The sequence below is a fragment of the Ictalurus punctatus genome, chromosome 23, assembly GCF_001660625.3.
Source record: "Ictalurus punctatus breed USDA103 chromosome 23, Coco_2.0, whole genome shotgun sequence".
Taxonomy (NCBI): domain Eukaryota; kingdom Metazoa; phylum Chordata; class Actinopteri; order Siluriformes; family Ictaluridae; genus Ictalurus; species Ictalurus punctatus.
The window spans coordinates 4,959,784-4,975,000 of record NC_030438.2 but is presented as its reverse complement, the minus strand read 5'-3'; the positions used below and the strand labels follow the sequence as shown (position 1 = coordinate 4,975,000).

Below are 15,217 nucleotides of genomic sequence, written 5' to 3'. Positions count from 1 at the left end.
AGCTCCTCTTCTGTACACTCGTCTCGAACAGCTCAGCTTCCAAAGCTTCATCTTTCATACCGATGTCGGCAGCAGCGCCATCGCGCTGGTCATCTCGTACATCACTACTGTATTTAGTCGAGCCGACTCTCTGCCCTAACTCAAGGCAAACTATATTGTATAGGTAGCTGCATTGCATTCTGGGATTATGACTCCAGCATTTGCACCGACGGCTCTATAAATTCTACACCGGAAACCTGACTGTTATCCTTCATGGTTTTTTTCTCTTATTAAATGCCATTGTGTAAGTGCACTAGCAATCAGTGTGTGAAATCAGCGCAACACACAGTCGCTAACTTATTTCAGTCGAATCTTTGACGCTTCGGTGCGTTTCAGGGCGGAGCTCTATTTGGCGTGTGGCCGCTCAGATTGAACACACTGAAGCTGAATACGAGGCCTAATTTATAAGTAGCGCCGTTCGTATTGCTGTTGAAGTGATGTTGACTCAGTGATTGATTGATAATGTCTGTTTACAGATCAGGGAGGGGGGGGCACTACACAGTTACCATAGCGATTACGATGAGATTCGGGGAGATAGAATAAGGAAGTTATTCATTTAAAGCAGGGGGCTCGCTCGTGTGTGTGTGTGTGTGTGTGTGCATGCGTGCGTGTGTTCGTGTGTATGTGTGTGTGTGTGTGTGTGTGTGTGTGTGTGCGTGCGTGTTTTTAGGGGTAATCGGGAGGACACTGAGCTGGTTGTGTAAATGTAGAGAAGCTGTTTGTGTGGCCGATGTATTTCTTGGCAGTGCGCTCTTAGTTGGCTCTGCTCTCTTGCTCGCTCGCTCACTCTCTCTCTCTCTCTCTCTCTCTCTCTCTCTCTCTCTCTCTCTCTCTCTCTTTTCAGGTGTTTTGGGGTCACTGTATAAATGCTCTTATCCATTCTATCATTCTGTTCTGGTTTCCGCTGAAAGTACTGGAACACGGTAAATAGCCCGTTCATCCCTGTACACATACACACTCACAAACACTCATACACACACACACACACACTCAGACACACCCATTAGAGCTGTCAGAACATATTTCACTGTCCCAGGTTCTAACATAAATCTACTGTAACATGAGTTTCCGGAACATTTCGACGAAATGTCTCCGAATATATGCCTGTCATTTATCACCTGATTTATTTCCACATACTTTTACAATTATATGTCACGTTTATATTTAATTCTATATGAAAGCCCTACAAAGTCGCTCTTTCACTGCGGATGAGCATCATTTAATATATACGTAGACATAGCGCACAGCTTATGAGCACGAGATACAAAAAGACACAAATCACAATTTCAGTGTCGGAAAGACTGAAGTGTGTAAGTAGCTGTCCCCCCCACCCCCCCCACCCAACTTCTTCGTGTGTGTCTGTGCTTGTAGACACTCCGTTCGACAACGGCAACAGCGTCGACTACCTGTTCGTGGGAAACATCGTGTACACGGTGAGAATCAGCCAATCACATCACACCCTTTCGCAGCCGTAAATATGAATCGATATTATTGTTCATTTCGATTCGAGCGGTTGTTGTTGTTTTTTCTGCTCAGTAAACAAACCTTAAATCCCCTCTCTCCATAGTGTGTGTGTGTGTGCTAAAGATATTTTTATCCGAGTGTGTTTTGAGCTCAGACTCATGATGTCATCATTCTCTCAGCTTTAAAGCCAAAGTTAACACACTTGTCTTCCTTGTGTGGAATATGGAATGTGCGCTGGCAGTGAAAAAGCGCTGTTCATTTTATGCTCGAACATGTATCTTATATCAAGGCTTGCTTTGAAGTTAAATTTCTTTAAATATAATACGTCTTTCGAAAGTAGATAGGATTTAAGATATCCTGAGGACATAATCAAGTCACGAGCAATTATACATTTGTGATTATACAAATATTTGTTGAGTGATGACTAAATGAAACAGCACACTGTTGCTAACGGCACAAACAGCACTGAGAGTAACCAATCAGCAGTGTGAAGAGGTGTTGGCTCCGCCCACTCAAACCTTTAGTTCGTAGGATGTTGTTGATTAATTAAATTAACTTGAAGTTGATTCATTTCCCATTAGGGGGAAAAAAAGAATGAATTTGTTCCGATCCTGTAACAAATGGATCGTTATGAAGATTGGATAGATTTGTGTGTGAAAGCTGGAGTTTTTAGCGACAGTCTCCTCCAAAACTATTGGAAAGGCAAAGCCAACTTGTGATGTACACCAGAGACGTTTGGGTTTGAGATCAAAAGATCGATAAGAGATGAGAGTTTAAGATTTCAGCTTATATTTCCTAGGATTTACATCTAGGTAAAACGTTCAACCTTTTTTTTATCAGGTCACCCCAAGTTTTAGGCGAGCAAAAGTATAGGAACAGATCAATCTTGAAGTAAATTAAAGTAAATAACACTTAATATTTGGTTGCATATCCTTTGCTAGGATCAAGCCTGTGACTCATTGACATCACCCAAATTGTTGGGTTCTTCTTTCGCAATACTCTTCCAGGCTTTAACACCCCAGCCTCTTTCAGTTGTTGTTTGTTTCAGGGGGTTTCTCCTTTCAGTCTCTTCTTCAGCAGGTGAAATGCTGCTCAATTGGTGTAACGTCTGGTGATTGATTTGGCCAGTCTAAAACCTTCCACTGTTTCCCCCCCGATGAAGTCCTTTATTGACTCGGCAGTGTGTTGGTTGTCTTTTTGCATGATGACGTTTACATCACCAGTAAAGATTAGTGAGTCTGTTCCAGAAGCAGCCGTGCAAGCCCAAGCCATGACGCTACCTCCACCATGTTTCACAGATGAGCTTGTAGGTGAAAAGCTGAAATATTAAACTCTCTTCTCGTATTCATTTTTGAACCTCAAACCCAAATAGCTTCAGTCTACAACAAAAACAAACGAATTGTCCTCGCCCTTCCAGTAGTTCCAGAGGGGACTGTAGGTATGTAAAGAAAACAATAGCAGGTGACTATTCATATCAGGTGATACTCAAGGTATCAGCTTATATCGGTATCGGAAAAAGAGAGAAAGATGTACTGTACCTCTAACACTTTCATTACCTCGCTGGCCTGTCTGCCAATCAAACGCCTCAAAACCTCAGTGGTACGACTGAACTTGTAGCTTTTTCTTCACGTCACTCTTTCCTGATGAAATCGTAAGTGAAAATAGGATCCCACTGTAAAATGAGTATATAATATATAATCTGCGGTTTTAGCGACTACCTGTCGTTTGTCATTAAGACTTAAATCGTTTCCTGTGGCTCGGATCTGGTCAGCCCACTTCCACTCGTCACAGCCAGACTTTGCTTTTCATAACGAGACTTCCTGCCGTCATTAGCTTTCGCCTGTGTGTTTTCAGACCCATGGTTCATTCTGATTGAAAGGGAGGCTGTGTGTGTGTGTGTGTGTGTGTGTGTGTGTGTGTGTGTGTGTGTGTGTGTGTGTGCGGGTGTGTGTGTGTGTGTTGGAGGCGATGCTAGACACCGGGTCTCTTAAAGCCTTAAGGAATTACTCTCACGGGGTCTGAGTGTGTCTGCCTAGCAGCTTTTATGCGTGTGTGTGTGTGTGTGTGTGTGTATGTATGTATATCAGCCTGTTTTGTAAGTTAGTTTGTGGCTGAATGCAGTAGTAATTTGATGTACGTGTGAACGCAGCTTTCATGCTGTCAGTGCATGCATGTGTGTGTGTGAGTGTGTTTTTCTGGATGACGAGTACATGTCATTAATGCTATTTATGATCTTCTCCGCTGTTTTTCTTTTTCTTTGTCTCTTTCTGCAGTACGTGGTGGTCACGGTGTGCCTGAAAGCTGGGATGGAGACCACAGCATGGACGAGGGTACGGCTTTTCACGCTAAACGCTTTCGAACGTGCATCGAATTTTGCGTAATCTAAAATGGAATATCAACGTATTTCAGTGTAACGTTTTACTTCGAGTCGCTTAACGTACATCTGTTATCGCTATATTCAGGGCGTTTTTCCTTCGCACGTTCGAAAACAAGACAAGGTTCTGTAGTTTATTTTCCACCAATCTGCGACGAGAAGGAAAGCGACTGCGTCTTTATGGCGTGTAAAGATGTCGTTATTAGGTTCAGCGTGGAAGAGCGAAAAAATCAACACTGCTCGTTTTTTTCATCTTGATTTTTTTCAAGATTATCAGCTGGAAAAACAAAACCGTGCACAGTGACAAAATAGATTGATGGCAAAAAGCGAAATTATTCTAAGCACGTGATAAAGTCACTAAGAAACTGTAAAGTCTAATGATTTCGGTTCATTTGTGTTCGAAAGTCATAGGCCTGATACAAGTTCTCAGCACCGAACGTAGCCAATCCGATGGGTACAGTGCTGCTAGCTCCGCCCACATGTGTATCAATGCTGCGTTTGTTGTACTGTAGTGAACTTTAGATGTTCATGCAACATTTTGGACTGAAATTGCAGCACAGCAGCAACAGCGGACAATAGCGAGTAGCGTGAGCAACAAGCTAGACGGCTAACACTTTACGGTAACAGTACATGAATAATCATGCACTAATACCTGAATTAATATAGGAAAGACTATGAATTAAACGTGTATCATTTTTAATTGCTTATCTAATTTGCCATAGGCAGCGTATATAAACATCATCGGATGGCGTTGAGATGAAATTACTGCATGATAATGAGGATGAATGAAAAGATAAGATAAGATCAACTTTATCGATCCCACACTGGGGAAATTCCTTCGTTACAGCAGCTCAATTACACACAACAGATCATTCCTATTAATACATATTAAATAGGAATAGAATAGAAAAATGACAAAAATATAAATAATAGGAATAGGATAATAATAATAATAATAGTAATAATAATGATGATAATATGTACACTATTTATATATATATATATATATATATATATATATATGTAATATATATATAATAGGAATAGAATAATAGTAATAATAATAATAATAATAATGATGATGGTAATATGTACACTATTTTATTTATATATATATAAAATATATATTTTAAATATATATATATATATATATAATAGGAATAGAAAAATAGGAATAATAATAATAGTAATAATGGTAATAATAATAATAATAATGGTAATTTGTACACTATGAACACCAATGTATGTACAGTGAATAAGAATATGAATATATACAGATAAGTAACACCTGGTTTTATATACAGATAAGTGACAAACGGAATATTGTACAGTTTACAGTAGAGGATGAGCAACAAAGAGTAATAAATGAATAAATGTTCATATTGCAGAATGTAAATTTTCAACGTAATCCAGCGCCATCCAGTGATGTTCATGTACTCAGCTGCATATGGCAAATGATATATTCTTTCTTATAGAGCATGTTTGATTAGTTTATTACGTGTTAATTAATACATTAACTAACACACACGTACTTAAGGTGGTCGTTATTCACGTAAGAATTCACGTACGAAATGTCGTAGTTAAGGTTAGCTCTTTATTAGTTTGTGATTAGTACATGCCTTAACTCATCATTAGTTCATAGTTAAGTCAGTATTAATTCAAGTATTAGTGCAGGATTATTCATGTGCTGTTATTGTAAAGTGTTACAGTAATTAGTACGGACAATGTTATAGATTTCACCCAGTTCTCTGTCCGTATTTTAATTGATTTAATTGATTTAATTCTAAAGCTAATGCTGCTAATTATAAACGAATTTAACAGTAGAGAAGGGTCATGGGCGGCCGTGTTGATTTCACGTCACTCCGTAAACAGGGAAGGAACTGGTAGAAGAAATGGAGAAATCTATCCCAAGCTTCTGAATTGAAATTTCACATCGAGGGGGTGTTTTCTGTAGTTTAAATGAAAAAAATTAGGCAGGAAATGACAAGTTCACATTGAACGCAGCATTGGTTCCTGTCGATGCAGACCACATTTACAGTAACAGGAACTGGAACATTTTTGTACTGTACCATTGACCAATGGAAAACATTCTCATTTTCTGGTGCCAGAATGAAGAAAGTCCACTTAGTGCAGTTGTCATTTCTTTGTGCATGTATGTAGAGTCTACAAAGTCATTCTGTTGTATTTTATAGACGTGTAGTGCATATGAAGCTATTGAAAGTTCTCCTGTGTATATAATTTTTGTTGACAAGAAAACAATACAGAGTAAATAAAAAAGCATGAATGTATGGACAATGATACAATTGCGATAAAATTAAGGAATGATTTTATGTCGCACTTTGTACATTGTTTTCTGCTCGGTTTTATAGTTTCATGGACAGTATGATGTGTACATACGAAGAATGAATGAAATACGTAGCGGAATGTTTGACTTAAACATTGTTAAACACGTTTTCAGAGTGCTGCTCTGTCAGCCGTAGTGAGACGCCTTCAAATGAAGTCGGTATGAAGTATTGCGTGTGTTGTGTGTAATGGGTCAGGATTTCAAATGCGCCATGAGGTCATTATGACACACAGTGAGCTTTACGGGAAACTTATTTTCCGTCCGTGTTTAAATGTCTGCCTGTCTACGAGCCCAGAAAATGTGTCAGGAATGTGCCACGTCTTTAGATAGATGGTGATTACATTACGTTACACCCATATACTCTGCCTCCATGTTCTCGTTTACACACTCTACATTCGTGTGTGTTTGTGTGTGTGTGTGTGTGTGTGTGTGTGTGTGGATTTGGATGGGGTGGTGTCGACATGGCTTGTCCGGTCAGCTGTCCACACAGCCAAGCCCCTTTAATGTAGCAGACTCCCTGAAGAATTCACACAGGGTCTCGTTACAGAGATAGAGAGAGAGAGAGAGAGAGAGAGAGAGAGAGAGAGAGAGAGAGACAAGCAGGTGGGCGGGCGGGTGTACAGGTGGGCAGTGGGGTGGCCCCTGTCTGGATTAGGTCTATATTCAGAAAGTCTGAGAATGACCATGACCATCTTTTTCATTCTCCTTCTTTTCCTCCTCTTCATCTCTCTCTCTCTCTCTCTCTCTCTCTCTCTCTCTCTCTCTGCAGTTCTCTCACCTGGCTGTTTGGGGCAGCATGGTGCTCTGGATGCTCTTCTTTGCTGTTTATTCCTTTATCTGGCCTCACATTCCCATTGCCCCGGACATGCTGGGCCAGGCAAGTACACACACACACACACACACACACACACACACACACACACACACACACACACACAAACACAAAATCATTTTCCACACACACTAGCACACAGCTAATGATGACACCCAGTAGTTGTGATTTCATCACTCAAGCCTTCTCAGGAACTCAGGAAATTAGACTACTTTAGGCCTGATACTACCACAGGGAACCTTTTAGATATCTCAGGCATGTTCTCAGTGCAGGAACTATTTCAGAAACCAAGCAAATTTTTCAGAATCTTGGGAACTTCAAGGGTGTTGTCCTTACAGGAACCTTTTTTTAGGTACTCAGGAACTTCAAGTGTATTCTCAATGCAGGAACTATTTCAGAAACCTAGGAACAATTTTCAGAATGTCAGGAACTTCAGGCATGTTGTCCCTACAGGAACCTTTTTTTAGGTACTCAAGAACTTTAGGTGTGTTCTCAGTGCAGGAACCATTTCAGGAACACAGAAAGGGTTTTTTTTCCCCCAGAAACTCAAGAAATTCAGGTGTGTTTTCAATACAGGAACCTTTTTAGGTCCACATGCACTTTTCAAGGTACTGATTAACTTCATATGTGTTTTTTCACTACAGGAACCACTTTTAAGGTACTCCGTACCTTATTTTTCCAGGAACTTCAGGTGTGTTCTCATGAACACAGAAAGTTTTTCAGAATCTCAGAAACTTCTGGGTTTTCACTGCAGGAACTTGAGTTTCAGAAACTCACTTTTTAGGTAGTCCCTAACGTTTTTTCAGGAACCTCAGGCATGTTCCCATTACATGAAGCGCAGGTTTTTATGAGCTTAGCAAGTCATTTATGTTTGGACTTCAAGAACCTTTTCAGGAGCCCAGAATCTTTTGTTCCAGGAACTAAGGAATCATCAGGGCTAATTTTAGTTTCCAGGGAACATCTTTACTTTTACAGCTGCCCCTATGAGGGCCAAAAGCTACATTATAGTTAATATTATGTTCACACAACAGCAACAAAAAACCCAAAACAACATAAATTCAGTCGTTGAATGTCGTTTGTGTGTGTAATATTGATGCCATTTTGCTGCCTGATTTGGGCTGATATTAATATTCATATGAATATTTATAAATATTCATCAATGTTTAGAATCTCGATTGATGTGAGCTAATATGACAGGATTTCTGAGGGATTTCCCTGTCATATAAATGTTCTCAATCTAAACTGCTCATGCTAGCCAGCTGGACAGTGTGCGCTAACCTGACAGGATTTCTTTGGGGTTTTTCTTGTTCTTTTTTTTTTTTTTTTTACAGTCATACTATTACATGCTTCTAATCTTTACTGCTAATAGTAGCCAACTGTGTAAAATGAGTTGACCAGACAGGTTTTTTAAGTCACATGAACAGATTTTCCTGATCTTTACTGCTAACACTAGCGAGCTAGCTGAGATCAGTTAACATGCACTGTTCATTTTAGCCAAGTGCTCTGAGAAAGCAGTACATCTTTATGTTTAATCATTTTAAAATATAAATATCGTAAATAGATTCACTCCGAAACGTGTAAATGGTGTGTTTGAGTTCAAATATGAGTTCAAAAGACATGTCCATCTTTTCCCACATAAAGACACGCCTACCAGACAGACTGTCCTCCCTGGCAGCGCTCTCTGGGTGTTCTGTGTCAGCATGGCTGGAGCTCAGGGGTCGATTTATGACCGTCCAGCCAGGTGTAGAGACCCCGCACCTGCCGCGTGGTCACCCGAGCCCCCGGCTTTACTGACGCCTCCGGAGGCGCCATCTCAATCTGCCTGCTTTAAACTAGTGGACTGAAGTGTTTGGAATTGCGGGATGTCCAAAATGCTGTCTGGTTTTTCTTGTGCTGTATGTGCAGTGTGTCTGAGTGTGCGTACGTGTGTGTGTGTGTGTGTGTGTGTGTGTGTGTGTGTGTGTGTGTGTGTGTGTGTGTGTGTGTGGGTATGTACTGTATAAATATATGCATGTATTTATACAGTATGTGTTAAGACAGGGTTAAATTAGGACCCTCAGTCTGTGGCGTTATAGGGGATTGTGTTCTCCAAAGGCCCTCGGCCCATTAATTTAATTTATGTCAAAATTCGGGAATGTGCTCAAGTAACCCTGCAGCTGCTCTTTCTCAAAATGAGGGAGCTGAAAGAAACGGGGATATGCTTTTTTTTCTCTTAAATGTCCCTGTTCATCTCTTTATCCTTCCACTCATTTCCTTTCCCTTATACGTCTGTTTCTTCCATCACTTCCATCCAGCAATGATATCGCTCCATCTTATATTGCGTGTGTGTGTGTGTGGAAGCATACACGGCATTTGCCGGAGACCTGTTTTCATTAGGAGACGGGCTGCTCAGGCCTGCGTGCAGCTGTCACAGGAAATGCCTCCTCATGGTTTTCAGGGCTGAAAAGTGTCCAGTTCATCACAAGTATTAGCTTAGGAGGAAACTTAAGTTATGAGTCTGCACACACGCAGTTCATCAGATACCTGCAGATCAGTCCGAGATTAACAGCTAGTTCTTCCTGAAGTCATGAGAAATCTCACGATCTAGATCCCTGTTTTCCGGACAAGTCATTTTTTTTGTCCTCTAGCGGGTCATGTGACTTACACAGCAAATCAGTATGTATTATAATTTTTGCCTAATTCTTACACGCTCGTTTGTTAGTGTTTTTACTGTAGGAATTATGCAATGATTAGCTTGGTGTTAACATGACATTTAAAAAAAACAGACGCTCTGGCAGACATTAGCATGATGGAAAATAATATCTGTTCTTTAAGTGAATGAACTGGCTACACTAATGGGACAAAAACTAAACTACACTCCAATAATAGGAGACATGAAGTGCCATTTCAGAGTCAGCCTAAAAAATGATTGGATTGTTAATGTGACTTATACAAGAGTACCACACACATATATACATCTCAACATGGCAACCCTGTCAGAGTTTAGCTTACTGTTAGCGCTAAATACATTTACAGCTTAAATAAAGTCGTGCAAAGTTGTTGTTTTTTGTAATTTTCCAACACATCTGAGGTAAATGTTGACATTCCAGATAGTTTTGTTATGTTTTCGTTGTCATTATGTGTGTACATTGTTCTTATCAAAGACTTCACATCTATATGATGGCTAATGCACTTTTTTTTTTTTACATGAATATAAATAGAAATACTGCTACATTGTGAGATCTTTAAACCATTTATACAAAATGGACCGCAGACTTTTTTTAAAAAAAAATTCTTAATTTGCTTATTAAAAGCATTTTTTCTGAAAGTGTTGTACTTTTTTTTTTTTTATAGTACAGACATATCACATGTATGATTTCTCATCATTAAGCCCGAGAGTGTGAGGGGGAGGGGGATAAAGAGGACAGACAGGACAGGAGGAGAGACAGAGAAAGAGAGAGAGAAAAAGAGAGGCAGAGCCGGAGACAGTGTCTGATGGGATGATTACCTCCCCACACACACACACTGCAGAGGTCAGAGGTCACCGTGTCCAGCTGCAGCTGTGTAGATGACCAGACTGGGAGGTTTCCTGATTATGGTTGTGATGTTGTTCTAATATCATTTTTGTGTTTGGGGGGTTCTCTGCAGGCCGGCAGAGTCATGCAATGCTGGAGCTTCTGGCTGGGGTTGATAGTGGTGCCGGCTGCGTGCCTGCTCAAAGACGTGGCGTGGAACGCGTGAGTAACCCACAAACACGGTTTACTGTACACATTCTGGTAGCGAACATACACATTACACAAGATCAAGTGCCATCGATTTCTGATCTGATTGTATTGTGTGTGTGTGTGTGTGCAGAGGGAGGCGCACACTAAAGAAGACTCTGCTGGAGGAAGTGCAGGAGTTGGAGGCGCGGGCTGTCGATCCTGGCGCGGCCGTCCTCAGAGATGCCAGTGGTCGCAGGTGTGTGTCCCGACCCAAACGCCAAACGTTCCGATTCACCACATCAATTCACTATAGATTTCACTTTCATTGTTGAGTCAGATTGAGGTATGTGCGTGCATGTGTGTATGTGAGTATGTGTCAATCAAGCATACTCATTAGAATATTAGGCCACGCCCACACACTTCTCAGATCAGGATCACACTCATTGGTCTCATGTTTCCAGGGACTTTAATTATTGTCTGCTTTGTCTCGTTGTTAAAGCCCCACCCATGCGTTGTTTATTCGTGGTTAATGTTTTTGCTCTAATGGTGTTTAACCACACATTGACGGTTCACAGGCCCAAGGCTGCAGTGCCGTAGGTTTGCAGCACGCCTAGAGCCGGACGTCCGCAGGTAGAGCTCACCTGCCTGCGTGTGCTTCATTACACACATACAGAGTGAACTCTACCTCCTCATGCTCATCCTCATTCTTTTTTCCTCTCCCTTCTGTTCCTCTGTCTCATCTGACATGTATGTTTTCTGTTTTTCTACATTTGTTCACACTGTGCGTCGCCAGACGGCCCTGAGCTGGTCAGGTTTGTGTGGCTGTAAGAACCGGGTGTGTGTAACTTAGGAAATGTAACTGTGTGTGTGTGTGTGTGTAGGAAATGTACGTGTTTTATTATTAGGGCTGTCAAATTTGTTTCAAAAATTGCATTCAAATTTTAATGAATATAATAAGTGAGGGTATAATTGTACAATTTTTGTGTATCACATAAACCACAGAAAGTGAAATAATGTCGCTTTTTTAATATCTGAAATATAAAAGGAGTATATATTTCCCACCCACCACCATCTGGGGAGATTGAAGGATAACACATGCTCCATCCAAAACACATGAAGCCAGCATTTATTTCTGCTCATTCGTAGTCACAGGGCCTTCTGGGGAAAGCGTTATCAACCCTCTTCCACATACATGAGCTCAAAGACACCCATGATTGGCAAGTGTTGCTGTGATTGATTGGGGCATAGTCTCCCATACTCCTTCCTACCCAGAAACCACGACCAGTTTAGCTCCTTTGGCTCCCGGCCATGTAAATATTCTGAAAAGCTGTGAAATTGGTTTCGACAGCCGTAATATTTATTCTGTATGTTTATGAAATAGAGGTGTGTTGAATTTTCCTATATATTTAGCTCACGCAGTTCAAGCCTGTAGATCTTGATTTACCTCAGACTTTGGCAGTACGATTTATAGCTGGTTGTAGACTTTTTTTGGGGGATGTTTAGGCCTATGGTTTGTGGCTGCGGAGTTGACAGATCTGACTTCTAATGAGGACGGTAGTTGGCTCGACGCCTCGGTTCAGCGTTCTGCTCCGTTTCTCTTGTGCAAGCTAATTAAGCTCATTTAATACAGTAAACATGCAACATGGGCCTGAGTTGTGCTGAGAGTTCAAGAGTTGCTCCGTATTTAAACCTGTTTGTTGGGTTGTGGTTTCGACTCAGGAAAAGCTTGTGTTAAAAGTTCAGACTCAGTTGCTCTGTTGACCAAGGAGTCTGGGAGTAATTTCATACGCAAAAGGATGTGCTGAAACAAAGCTTCGCATTCTGTTATGAAAAATGGACTCGGACAAAGGGGCACGGAGTTCGGCTTTCCGGCAAAACCTCTGCGCCTTTCCGTTTATTTAATTCTTTATTTATCTCTCCATCGCTCGCCTCATCTGACCGGTCTGTTTAGCAGATGGCATTTTCTTTGGCAGACCGTCCTGCCACGGTTACGGTTGCCGACCGCTTTCATGATGAGGCCAAACATATCGAGGCATCCTTCCAGCACTGGTACTGCATGTTTCTCCACCCCCTCCCCTCCCCAAGTTCCTCTACCGTACGCCGTGCCTCTCAGCTGTAACCTTGAGCAGCTTTGGCCATCTTCCATTACGGCTGGGATTTACATCATTCCCCACTGTTTATGGATGGGATCGCTTTCATCTGATTTATAGGGAGACATTGTGGTATCATCACAGGGATCAACACTCGGAGTCATCACTCTATCTTTTTATCATCTGTTTATCATGGAATGGGCCGAGCGCCCTTGGGTTCCACTTCATTCAGAAATGGAGTTCAGGGCAAATCAGACGTCTCCATTTTGAAGGTATAAATTTGGGCAAAACGTCGTTGTTATACTGATTGATTTTTATTTTTTTTACGTTTTAACAAAGAAGAACAGATGGTAATGACGGGTTGTAATACAATTTCAAGACAGCGCTAAGCAGATGTTTCAGAATGACTGGATATGCTGTCTTCCAGTCAGAAAACTGCTCCATGGGTCTGTCCCATTCTGAAGGCAGCTGTTCTCCAATCTTCTTAATTTGTCCAGACTTGATGGAAGTACAGTATAGCGTGTGTCCGTGTCACTGTAGAAAACTTTTTCATTCCATTCATTAGACCAGAATTCTACAAAAATGATGATAAACAGACGTTAAATCTATTGTCAGGAGATAGCGAGTTCGAATCCCAATGGTGCCAGGCGTCCCGTGGCCGGAAGTTGGCCGTGCTCTCTAGGTGGGAGGGGCATACTCAATGCCACACTCCCCTGCCAATCAGAGTGACACTAGCAGATAGCGCTTTCCTCCAAGTGTGTTACGTTGATGCAGCATGAACAGCAGTTTGAAAAGATGCGGAGGTTAGCTTCACGTGTCCGTGTCTGTTTTTTCAGCAAGACTAACTGAAAAGTGCGCTAAAAGTGATGCCATATGAGGGCACTGAAGTCTGATGTCAAGTCTGCCCAGAGTCAAGGTTTTTATTCGGGTAAAAATCCTGCCCAAGGAGGCTGGTACTTTTCAAGGTAGCAGCCCGAGTATGAGTGTGTAAATATAGGGTGGTAAATTCTGATCAGCCAAATATCCAAAAAGTATTTACACTGTGTTAGCCTGTGACCTTGAGGATTTTTTTCTTTGAGGATTGGTGGTCAAATCTGTCAGTCATTCCTGTGTGCCCTGTGGTTTAAACTTTAACCTGTCGGTCACCTTGGCCTGCTTTTATAGACGCTGGTTAACCCTAATCCTGGGTTAAACGTCACGGTCTGTCAGAAGTTTAATCTGCGTCCTTAAAAGCAGTCCTTAGACTTTTCCTTGCTGTGTTTTGATCTCTGAGTGTGAACCCTTCCTTGATTAGCATATCAGTGAGCCATTCTGCATTCTGATAGATGATTAACTTCTCCCTCTCTCTGTCTCTTTCTCTCTCTCTTTTTCTCTCTGTCTCTGTCCAGTCTGAACGAGCGCGCCCATCTGCTGACTCGGGTGTTCAGGAAGACGCCGTCCAGTGTGGGGCGCTCCAGCTCCGTTCAGCAGACCGTCTCACGTGAGTGTCACACGGAGAAATTTGTGATTATGAAGTGTCGAGTGGAGAAAATGAAATTTTGTTGTTGTTGTTCTCGGCAGATGGCTATGCATTCTCCCAGGAAGAGCACGGGGTTGTGTCCCAATCCGAGGTAGTGCGTTCTTACGACACGACCCGCCAGCGGCCCAGTCTGTAGCTACGTCAGTAACAAGATGATCAGTAACCAAGGCAGCAGCTGAGACTTTTTTTAAGGGACATTTCCATCCCACCTGAGCCTGCTGTGGCCTTACTGAAGTACCTGCACTGACGTGGACTTGGCCTGCACCACGCCGGGCCTCGCTACACACTTACCAAGCCTTTTCAGACAAGACTTAACTGTGGGAACGTGGGTGGGGGGTGGGTGGGGGGTTTAATCTCACAAAGAAAATGGCCAGTCAGAAATGTGCCATGCTGTGAAGGATGGGAATGAGGAGCCAATCAGCATCCAGACTTGATGCATGGAAACCAGAGACACTGGTGATTCTGTCTGTATCTATCACACGTGGTACACAGCTCTGTGGATGTTGTCATGCATGTGCGTATACAAACACGTGTATGTGTGTTTAGTGTGAGTGTGTATGTCCTCTTGTTTCTGTGTGTGTGTGTGTGTGTGTGTGTGTGTGTGTGTGTGTGTGTGTGTGTGTGTATGGGTGTGATTTCTGTTTCTTTGAGTTTGGACTTCGTCTTGTCCGTCATCATCCGTGCAATGCAGGGGGAGCTCTCGAAAATAAACGTCAAACATAAACATACACTCTGAGGAATTCCTTTTCTTGGTGCAGAACCGTGTGTGTCTCTGTGTGTGTGTGTGTGTGTGTGTGTGTGTGTGTGTGTGTGTGTGTGTGTGTGTGGCAAATGTCTTTTCTACTCAGATGTGAAGGTAAAATGTTGAAATG

General features: G+C 41.8%; 1 protein-coding gene across 5 annotated transcripts in view; it reads left to right on the top strand.

Annotated features, from left to right (window-relative positions):
- Positions 1-15,107, top strand: part of atp8a2 (ATPase phospholipid transporting 8A2) — a 64,225-nt gene extending 49,118 nt beyond the window's left edge. For 2 of the 5 annotated variants that reach the window (XM_053675021.1, XM_053675023.1), the window contains exons 30-37: positions 884-962; positions 1,411-1,472; positions 3,777-3,833; positions 6,991-7,098; positions 10,681-10,769; positions 10,888-10,992; positions 14,215-14,306; positions 14,387-15,107. In XM_053675021.1, coding sequence (XP_053530996.1) covers positions 884-962; positions 1,411-1,472; positions 3,777-3,833; positions 6,991-7,098; positions 10,681-10,769; positions 10,888-10,992; positions 14,215-14,306; positions 14,387-14,481 — 687 coding nt within the window. In that variant the 3' untranslated portion in view covers positions 14,482-15,107. Of the gene's footprint in view, positions 1-883; positions 963-1,410; positions 1,473-3,776; positions 3,834-6,990; positions 7,099-10,680; positions 10,770-10,887; positions 10,993-14,214; positions 14,307-14,386 lie in introns of those variants that run through there. The other 3 variants (XM_053675022.1, XM_053675024.1, XM_053675025.1) reach the window with 3 other exon arrangements.
- The last annotated feature ends 110 nt before the right edge of the window (positions 15,108-15,217 follow it).